The 11006-nt window shown below is 49.6% G+C and overlaps 1 protein-coding gene across 4 annotated transcripts; it reads left to right on the forward strand.

The window, feature by feature from the left end:
- The first annotated feature begins 278 nt into the window (after positions 1-278).
- Positions 279-10389, forward strand: LOC128338419 (zinc finger protein 546-like). 4 transcript variants are annotated; one of them, XM_053280825.1, is made up of 2 exons: positions 279-506; positions 5921-10389. In XM_053280825.1, the coding sequence occupies exon 2, from the start codon at positions 6062-6064 to the stop codon at positions 7544-7546; it is 1485 nt and encodes a 494-aa protein (XP_053136800.1). In that variant the 5' UTR covers positions 279-506; positions 5921-6061; the 3' UTR covers positions 7547-10389. The 4 variants fall into 4 exon arrangements, with proteins under 4 accessions (XP_053136800.1, XP_053136803.1, XP_053136804.1 ...); XM_053280828.1 differs by having other exon boundaries at positions 5924-10389; XM_053280829.1 differs by lacking the exon at positions 279-506 and adding an exon at positions 1065-1193 and having other exon boundaries at positions 5924-10389.
- Positions 10390-11006: the final 617 nt, after the last annotated feature.

Genomic DNA, 11006 nt, shown 5'->3' on the forward strand with positions numbered 1-11006 from the left:
TTCTCCAGGCAGGGATTCTCAACGTTGGGTCCCCAGATGTAAATTGGACTTCAACTCCCATAATTCCCAACCCAAGGCCACTGGGGCTGGGGATTATGGGAGTTGAAGTCCAATAACATCTGGGGACCCACACGTTGAGACACCCCGCGAGAGAGAGAGAAGGGGAGGCAGCGTCTCGGCAGCTCGTCTCGGCGGCGAAGCAAACAAACTGAGGGCTGGACTAGATGGCCTCTGAGGTTCCTCCCGTTTCTAAAATCCGATGTCCTCATACCCGTCTCGGCGGCGAAGCAAACAAGAGGGGAGCGGCCAAACGTTACGTTAGTCAATCAAGAAGTGCATATGAACGAAAGTGTTTCTAAACATGGAAACTTAGAAACAAATAAAATAGAAATGCCACGCAGCTTCCCAAACGCATCGTGCGTGTTTTCCATGGAGAGAAGAGTGAAGGGGGCCGGCAGCAAGGAGGAGTCCAAGCAGAAGAGCAGCAGCATCACCCCTTCGTAAAGGTGGGTCCAAAGGGCACCCAAGGCGAAGCGAGTGGCCCCACGGGCCCTGGATCAGGCCTCCGAGGGCTCCCCGGGCTCTTGGGTCTCCTTAAGGGGCAAACTTGGCTGCTAGTGGGGTGGCAAGAAAGACAGACCGGGAAAGTGTCTTCTTGCCCCAGGTCCTTTGCAGGGACCGCGTGGCTGGCTGGTTGGCTGGGCTCCAGTCGATGCTCTCACTGCTAGGCGTCCCGTCCCTCCTCTCTCTCTCTCTTTCTCTCTGGAGAAAGGTTTAATGTCTGTGCCGCAATGGTGGGAGGGAGCTGGGGCAGGCAGGATGAGGGATGGGGAGGGGGAGGCGCTTGGGGGCTCAGCTGAAGACTCCCCGAAGCAGGAGCTGCGCCTGTTGAGAGCGGCCTGCAAAAGGCCACCTGTGTGTCGCTTCCCCCCCCCCCCCGACCCCCGCGCCATTGCTTATAAGTATATATAGCCAAGTTGAGTCGCGAGTGCACCTGCAGCCCATGCAGGCGTCTTGCCTCTAGGTGGCTGTAGTAGTCTAGGGCATTCTGGCCGCTGAGCATGCGCAGTCGGCGGTTCTGCTTCGCCAGCTGCTGCACCGGAGAGCAAAGGGACCCAGACGGAGGTCCGAATTTATCATGCCCAGTGCCAGCTATTCATCCATATGATACAACTCTGCCTGGGACCCCCAAGGTGCGTGCCTGTTTTGCATCCTACGCTTTGCAACCAGCAAGGAGGGTTGAAACTGGCTTTCCTTTGATTCGCCCTGCTCATCTAGACTGGATCTCGTGGATCTCCTGGTGGTGGGGCTGAGACGCATTGCTGGCTAGTAAAAGACTCCGTCTGGCTACCAAACTGGTCACGGGCCAGGCAATGCAGCCCATGGTCTGATCCTGGCCCCACACCCCTGGGGAGGCTGGGCTGGCCCCTGCTCGCTGCACCCTCCTCCGCTGGGCTCATCACGAGCCCTTCCCTTTTCAAGCAGGAATTGTCCCCTTTGCTAAGCAGGGTCTGCCCTGGTTTGCAATTGAGTGGGAGACTACCCAGGAAGACATTCCCTTTAGGGGGCGGGGCCTTAGCTCAGTGGAAGAGCACCTGCCCGCTTGCCTGCAGAAGGTTCCCAGTTCCCTCCCTGGCGGCATCTCCAAGATAGGGCTGAGAGAGACGCCTGCCTGCAAGCTTGGAGAAGCCGCTGCCAGTCTGGGCAGACAATGCTGAACTAGATGGACCAAGGGTCTGACTCTGTATAAGGCAGCTTCCAATGTCTTCTGTGCTGGGATGAGCCCTGGGGCGGCAGCAGCAGGGGGCTGGGAGAAGCTTGGCTCTCTTCCCCGGACCAGACACAGCGGCCTTTGCAGCTGATCTCCAGTGCCCAGGAGGGGGCCAGAGGCTCTGGGCTGCTCCTTCCACTCAGCAGCCAGCTGCTTTCCTCGCGGGCCCACTGCAGAAGGGCAGGGCAGGGCAGTAGGACCAGGAGGGGCAGCGAGGAGCACTCAGGCCATGCCCAACACCAGGAATGGCCAGGGAAGCCTGCTGCCTGCCAGGCCTGGGATCTTGCCTGTCCAGGAGCTTGGCTCCGGCACCTGCCTTGGGCTGCCCAGCTCCTCCCTCCTCCCTCCATGAAGGCCGGGAAGGGGATCTCTGCAAGGAAAAGCAGGCAAGATGAGCGAGGAGAATCCCTGCAGGAGGGCAGGAGGCTGGCTGTGGTGTGTGGCCAGGAAAGGGCTGAATCAAAGGCACTTCTCAGCCACACCCCTGCTAACTGGGCAAAGAGGCATCTTTTCAACGTGGTGATTCTCTTTTATTGAGCAGGGGGAGAGTAACTGGCCCTCTCCGTCCCCAGCACAGCATCCCTCCAGTGACTGGAGTCTATCTGATGTTGCTTTTTAGGTTGTGAGCCCTTTGGGGACAGGGAGCCATCTTATTTATATATTGTTTCTCTGTGTCACCCGCCCTGAGCCACTTTTGGAAGGGCGGTATAGAAATCGAATAATGAGAATGATAATGATAAACGATATCTATAACCACAGCAACAACATTGACGTATTTTACGTTGACTGTTTGCTCTCAGATCAGAAGGAGGAAGTAACAATTAAAGTTGCTAAGTTCTGTGAGGCAGCTAAGAATGCCAGACGACAGATGGTAAACCAGATTATGCAAACTGGGAACTGCTGATTAGGATGAGTTTCTGTTTCTGTTTATATCATGTATATATTATGATTATATCATGTGTATTATTGTGGATGCTTTAAATTTTGGTCTATGACCGTAAATAAACAACATGACATTGACAATAAAATTCTGGCATCCCAAGTCCTTGGGAAGGACTCGATGTCTGTGTGAAACAAACCAGTCAATAACACCTGTCTGACTGTGTAAATAAATAATAATAATGGAATCTAGAGACTGAGACGCCCCTACCTGCATTTACCCCTGGAGGGGCCCCTCCTTTCTGCCGGGCTGATCCTGCAGCCCCCCAGCTGGATGCTGCTCATCTTGGCCTGCTCAAGGCCATCATCCAAGACCCTCTGCAGCTGGGACACCATCACACGCTCCACCTTCCCTTTCTGGGCAAGGTGATGGAGCGTGTGGTGGCGTCCCAGCTGCAGAGGGTCTTGGATGATACGGATTATCTGGACCCTTTTCAATCTGGCTTCTGCCCCGGGTATGGGACTGAGACTGCCTTGGTCGCTCTAGTGGATGACCTACGCCGGGAACTAGACAGGGGGAGTGCGTCCCTGTTGGTTCTGCTGGACCTCTCGGCGGCGTTCGATACCATCGACCATGGTATCCTTCTGGGCCGCCTCTTGAGTATGGGAATTGGAGGCACTGTGTTGCAGTGGTTCTGGTCCTTTCTTGGGGGGAGGGTTCAGAAGGTGGTGCTGGGGGACTACTGCTCGGCCCCGTGGCCGTTGGCCTGTGGGGTCCCGCAGGGATCAGTCTTGTCCTCCATGCTGTTTAACATCTACATGAAGCCGCTGGGAGAGGTCATCCGGGGACTTGGACTGAGTTGTCAGCAATATGCGGGTGACACTCAGCTCTATCTCTCCTTGTCATCTGATCCTAGGGAGGTGGTGGATGTCCTGAATCGGGGGCTGGAGGCCGTGATGGGGTGGATGTGGGCTAACAAACTGAAATTGAATCCGGATAAGACGGAAGTACTGTTGGTCAGTAGGAGAGCCAATCGGAATGAGGAGATTTTACCGGTTCTAGATGGGGTTGCACTCCCCTTGAAGGAGCAAGTACGCACCTTGGGGGTATTACTGGACCCGGCTCTGCTTTTGGAAGCTCAGGTGGAGGCGGTGGCCAGGGGTGCCTTTGCACGGCTTCGGCTGGTGCGCCAGCTGCGTCCCTTTCTCGAGAAGGCAGATCTGGCCATGGTTACCCATGCCTTAGTCACATCGCGGCTGGATTACTGTAACACGCTCTACATGGGGCTGCCCTTGAAGAATATCCGGAAACTGCAGCTAGTGCAAAACGCGGCAGCGAGGGTTTTATCTGGAGCTGCCCGTTGGGAACATATCACCCCCTTTTTGAAAGAGCTGCACTGGCTGCCGGTTTGTTTCCGGGTCCAATTCAAGGTGCTGGTTTTGACCTTTAAAGCCCTAAACGGTTTGGGCCCGGGGTATTTGAGGGACCGCCTGCTCCCAAGGGTTGCTGCCCGTCTGACGAGGACATCTGAGGGGGCCCTGCTCCGGGTGCCGACAATGAGGGAGGCCAGGCTGTCATGCACTCGGGACAGGGCCTTCTCTGTTGCTGCTCCTAGACTCTGGAATGCTCTCCCAGTGGCCATTCGTTCCTCGGACTCCATCACGGCTTTTAGAAAGCTTGTAAAGACTTGGCTTTTTACCCAGGTGTTTACATAATTTTACTGCGGCTTCTGTGTGTTTTTATCTGTTGTATTGTTTTTATGGCTGTTTTTATATGTTTTTAGCTTGATGTTTTTTATTGCTTTTTTATTGTATGTTTTAATTTTTGTAAACCGCCTTGGGGTTGTGTTTTTAACAAAAGGCGGTATAGAAATGTAAAAATAAATAATAAATAAATAAATAAAAAGGGGCTGTGGTTTTGTCCTGTGGCCAGAGAAGCAGCTCTGTGCAAAAGTGACCGTGGGGCACAGTGGTTAGAGTGTCAGACCAATGGGACAGAATCAAGCCTTTAAGAAGTCTGTGTGGCGCTGCAGGTCAGGGAGGGAGGTTGCTCTCAGAGGTCCGCGGTATGAAGTACCCACACAGCAAATTCTGTGTGCAAATTATGAGGGATTTCCCCACGGGATGTGCTGGAGGAGGGAAGCCCTCCTTGGAAGGTTCCTTTCCAGGGACTCTGTGATGGGGTTGCAGAGACCAGGCAGAGGAGGCAACTTGTCTCTTTTGTGCCTTCATATTGGCTGGGAGCCAGGCGGATAAGGCCAGTCGGGGAGGAAGTTGGGGGCCAGAGGGAGGTGGAAGGGATGAAGACCTGGCTCTGGGAGGGATGGCCACGGCCAGAAGCCCCGTGTGGGAGAGAAAGGCTGTCAGGAGAAGGCAGAAGGGGGGTGGGCGCTGGCCATGCAAGGACCTTAAACACTTTGGATGCTGCAGGAACACTTGAGCTGTTGCCTTGAGCCATCCTAGACATGGAGTGAGCCCTCTGCTGGACTGAGGGCGACTGTACATAGGAAGATAGGAAGATGCTATATACGGAGTCAGACCCTTGATTCATCTAGCTCAGTGTTGTCTTCACGGACCGGCAGCAGCTTCTCCAAGGTTGCAGGCAGGAATCTCTCTCAGCCCTAACTTGGAGAAGCAAGGGAGGGAACTTGGAACCTTCTGCCCTTCCCAGAGCAGCTCCATCCCGAGGGGAGTATCTTACAGAGCAAACACGTCTAGTCTCCCTTTTGTATGCAACCAAGGTGGACCCTGCTTAGCTAAGAGGAAAAGTCATGCTTGCTACCACAAGACCAGCTCTCCTCCCACTTAAATATTATTATTATTATTATTATTATTATTATTATTATTATTATTATCACATTTAAATATGGAAGAATTATACCTGTGACTGGTTGGTCAAGGCAACGATAGTGGTAGTATTTTTTTGTTCAGCGGTTTCAGATGTAGGGGATGTGGCTTAGGGCACTCGTGCACTTTCTTTGAGTGTGGTGGGGAAAGGTGGGGCGGGGGGGAAGCCATCTTGGCTGCACTCGGTCACCCAGCTGCCTGTGAGCTCACTACGCCACTGGTCTAAGCCAGTTCTGTTGGCAATATCTTCCCCGTTCCTTGGTCAATCCGAGTCCAAGGCCTTTCGTGTAATCAGATAGCCATCAAACCCTAACCCAAAGCGGATAAATCTTTTGTTTGCATCTCCACAGTTTCTTCTCATACATTCTGCTTAAGGCTCCTTTTCAATTGCAGGCTCTGAGCAGTTTTCTCTCTTCCTTACAGCAGGTGACAATCCATAGAGGAAGCCTAAGCAGATGATTTTTGGGAGCTGCCAGACGGAAAAAGAGGGCAAAGGAGAGTCCAAAAACTGAAGCAAAATTGAAGAATAGAAAAAGCATCTTCTGCATCTCAGTCCAAAAAATAATGCAGAAACAAAGAGAAAGAAGCTCGTACCCACCGCATGACAAAAACTTAAGTTCTGAACCAGGCTTTCAATGTCAGAGAGAAATGCATGCAGAAGGGAAACCTCATAAATGCTTGGAGTGTGGAAAGAATTTCAGGCGGAGAGGACAGCTTACTGCACACCATAGAACCCACACTGGAGAGAAACCATATGAATGCTTGGAGTGTGGAAAGAGCTTCAGCACGAGTGGATATCTGAATATACACCACAGAATCCACACTGGGGAGAAACCATATGAATGCTTGGAGTGTGGAAAGGGCTTCAGCACAAGTGGAGAGCTTACTAGACACCATAGAACCCACACTGGTCAGAAACCACATACATGCTTGGAGTGTGGAAAGAGTTTCAGCACGAGTGGAGAGCTTACTATACACCGTAGAACCCACACTGGGGAGAAACCATATGAATGCTTGGAATGTGGAAAATGCTTCAGCCAGAGTGGACAGCTTAATCAACACCATAGAACCCACACTGGGGAAAAACCACATAAATGCTTGGAGTGTGGAAAGAGTTTCAGCCAGAGAGGATACCTTAATATACACCTTAGAACCCATACTGGTGAGAAACCATATGAATGCTTAGAATGTGGAAAGAGTTTTAGCACGAGTGGAGAGCTTACTATACACCATAGAATCCACACTGGGGAGAAACCATATCAATGCTTGGACTGTGGAAAGAGCTTCAACCGGAGTAGAGAGCTTACTATTCATCATAGAACCCACACTGGGGAGAAACCATATGAATGCTTGGATTGTGGAAAGGGTTGCAGCACGAGTGGAGAACTTACTATACACCATAGAACCCACACTGGGGAGAAACCACATAAATGTTCAGAGTGTGGCAAGAGCTTCAACCGGATTGGACTCCTCAGTTTACACCTCAGGACCCACACTGGGGAGAAACCATATGCATGTGTGGAGTGTGGAAGGAGCTACGGCACGAGGGGACAGCTTACTAGACACCATCGAACCCACACTGGGGTGAAACCATATGAATGCCTGGAGTGTGGAAAGAGTTTCAGCACGAGTGGAGAACTTACTATACACCATAGAACCCACACTGGGGAGAAACCATATGAATGCTTGGAGTGTGGAAAGAGCTTCAGCACGAGTGGATATCTGAATATACACCACAGAATCCACACTGGGGAGAAACCATATGAATGTTTGGAGTGTGGAAAGGGCTTCAGCACAAGTGGAGAGCTTACTATACACCATAGAACCCATACTGGGGAGAAACCATATGAGTGCTTGGAGTGTGGAAAGAGCTTCAGCCAGAGAGGATACCTTAATATACACCGTAGAACCCACACAGGAGAGAAACCATATGAATGCTTGGAGTGTGGAAAGAGCTTCAGCCAGAGGGGACAACTTAATCAACACCATAGAATACACATGGGGGAAAAACCAGCCAGATTGGACTGCTTAATCAATATCATAGCATAGGCGTGTGCAGAAACTGGTTTGGCCGTCTATGCACAGATCACAGAGGTAGTTCAAAAGACTGGCGTTTGAACCGTTTTGGTGGTGTTGGGGGCTTCCTTTAAGGTGCGTGGAGGGTGCTCTTACTAAACACCATAGAACCTGTTGGGGATACAGCTCCTACCGTATTGACTCTCTGCATTCTCTCTCTTTTTGGCCATGAGGGGCATTAGGAGTAGCGATAGTGAGGGGATTCCCCTTTCCCCCCTTTCTTTGTAACACTGAGCTGCCTTGATGGCTTGACTGAAATTTTTAGGTAGCAGAATATCAGTCATTAAGACAATGAAAGGAAATTAGGAGGGTAGGCAAGAACTGCATTCCAAACTTGGTAAATGTTAACAAATATGTTACCTCTGCATCAACTCTAAGCATATGCAGTCACAATGCTCCCAGAAGAAAGGGATCCCTGGTGGAGAGCAATTCGGAGTGCATCCCCAAATGGATGACTCATCGGGGATCAGGGCAATGCACTCATACAATTGGCAGGCCTCCAGACAGAAGGCCTCCAGACAGAAACTTCATCAAGTCAGGACAGAGAGTTTTGGAGCCAGTTCGGCAGGTCATTCTAGAGGAATCTGTACAAACCATTATAGAGGAATTTGCATTGACTCTGGGGCAACCCATAATCTAATTAAAGAAAAGCACTGAATTAGTAACCCACTGCAAAGATCCCCTCTACTTTGAAGGTGGAAGACCATTCTTTTCAGAAGGCAGATGAACAGCAAGTCTGTGCTGTCAATCGGACAAGGGAGAAACTATTGTACTGATTGTTACAGACATCCCAGTGCTTGAGGACAGGGAGTTATGCTACTGAAAGAGGATATGAAGTAGAATTTAAGGGAAAGCATTATTTGTCACAGATGGAGATGAACTGCTTATGAAAGGGACTCTTCAGGAGAAGGGCCTATTTGAAGGAGACTGTATAAATGAGAAAGCTAAATTTGTAAAACAATGTTCACACGAGTAATATGAAATTATGAGATTGCTCACATAAATGCTGAAGCTTACTGCTATGATGTCCCACTCAAGACATGGTGGCAGATGGGCTTTAGGAGTAAAGGGAGCCAAGGAAGAATTTCCTTTCCTTTCCTTTCCTTTCCTTTCCTTTCCTTTCCTTTCCTTTCCTTTCCTTTCCTTTCCTTTCCTTTCCTTTCCTTGTTTTCCTCTGCTTTGGGTTCCCCTGATTGGTAGCCTGATATTCTCAGGGTTCTGGATTTCTGATGTTTATTGCCGTGTTTGACATCTTGCTATTCCAAGAATCTACTTCAGACTTTTCGCAAGGCAGATTTGCTTTTGCTGAATGGGGCGGCTTTGAGTGACTACCCAGCAGACCCTCACTTATCGATTTCACAGCCATATCCCGCAATCTAGCACCTCACATAAGGAAATTCCATATAATTAGTCGCCTGCAGAGTGATCATTTCCCAATGGATTTGATCATAGGCTGGAAGGGGAAATTGCATCTGGACTGGAACCAGGTCCCGGTTAGAGAGGAGGAGCAATGTTTGCATCCTGTAAAATGGTCCTCCAGACAACAAAATTTAGTAAGCACGATTTTAAGCTCACAGCAAGCTAGCAGTCTACGAACTGCTTTAATTACCGGGTCGCACGACTCCTGCGAGAGCTGTACGATACTAGAATACTATAACAATTTGGTCCTTCTTTTACAGCCACTATTACAGCACTAGCCACTACGAAATCCTTATCTAACATGACCCGGAAATTGTCTTCTCGCCCTCGATTTGATGCCGGTTGTCATGAGGAAAAAAGAAACCTTATCAATGCGTTTAAAATATATGCTGAGGGCTCCCACATATTCACGGCCCAGGATTTGATAGAAATGAAAAGACAGTATAAAAAACTATTAAGGGAAGAGAAAGCATTGGCCATTAGGGAGACTTAGAATCTTCTGATTGCTGCCACTAAAATGAAGAACACAGCTGTGTTTTGGTGTCTATTATTATTATTATTATTATTTTATTTTATTTTATTTTATTTTATTTTACATTTATATCCCGCTCTTCCTCCAAGGAGCCCAGAGTGGTGTACTACATACTTGAGTTTCTCTTTCACAACAGCCCTGTGAAGTAGGTTAGGCTGAGAGAGAAGTGACTGGCCCAGAGTCACCCAGCTAGTTTCATGGCTGAATGGGGATTTGAACTCGGGTCTCCCCGGTCCTAGACCAGCACTCTAACCACTACACCACGCTGGCTCTGATTATGATTATTATTTCTTGTTTACACAGTCAGACAGGTGTTATTGACTAGTTTGTTTTATCCAGACATCGAGTCCTTCCCAAGGACCTGGGATGACTGAATTCTATTGTCAATTGTTATAGATATCGTCGCAGAATATAGGCTATTCCCAGTAAAGTTGCTTTTTGTAACTGGCTGATGGTGATTTCTGTGGCCCCTATGGTGTTGAGGTCTTTTGGAACCCAGGGTGCCAATTACCACTGGGATTATTTTGGTCTTTTTCTGCCACAGCCTTTCAATTTCAATTTGTAGATCTTTGTATTTTGTGATTTTCTCTATTTCTTTTTCTTCTATTCTGCTATCCCCTGGTATTGCTATGTCGATTATTTTAACTTGTTTTTCTTTCTTCTCGACTACAGTTATATCTGGTGTATGGTGTGGCAGATGTTTGTCTGTTTGTAGTCGGAAGCCCCATAATATTTTTACATCTTCATTTTCTTCAACTTTTTCAATTTTATGGTCCCACCAATTTTTGGCTACAGGTAGCTTGTATTTTTTGCAGATGTTCCAGTGTATCATCCCTGCTACCTTGTCATGTATTATTTATTATTATTATTGTTGTTGTTGTTGTTGTTGTCACTACTCCTCCTCCTCCTCCTACTACTACATTTATATCCTGCTCTTCCTCCAAGGAGCCCAGAGCGGTGTGCTACATACTTGAGTTTCTCTTTCGCAACAACCCTGTGAAGTAGGTTGGGCTGAGAGAGAAGTGACTGGCCCAGAGTCACCCAGCAAGTGTTTGTTGCAATGGTGGGAGGGAGCTGGGGTGGGCCTGATGAAGAGGCGGGGAGGGGGAGTCCCTTCATTTTCGGGGCTCAGCCAAAGCGTCCCCGAAAGAAGGAGCTGCACCTGTTGGAGAGCTGCCTGCCACATTTCGCCCTGCAAGCCCTCGCTGGTGGAAAGAAGGCCTGGCTCAGAGGTGCTGCTGCTGCTGGGGTCGCAGCTGATGCCCTGTGGGGGGTGGGGGGGGCAGGTGCAGAGAGATGGAGCCTTCTCCCCCTGGGCTGGCTGGACAAGCACTCCCAGGGCAAAGCCCCAGAGGAGAGCTGGTCTTGTGGTAGCAAGCATGACTTGTCCCCATAGCTAAGCAGGGTCTGCCCTGGTTGCATATGAATGGAGACTTGATGTGTGAGCACTGCAAGATATTCCCCTCAGGGGATGGAGAAGAA

Source organism: Hemicordylus capensis, chromosome 16, assembly GCF_027244095.1.
Source record: "Hemicordylus capensis ecotype Gifberg chromosome 16, rHemCap1.1.pri, whole genome shotgun sequence".
Taxonomy (NCBI): Eukaryota; Metazoa; Chordata; class Lepidosauria; order Squamata; family Cordylidae; genus Hemicordylus; species Hemicordylus capensis.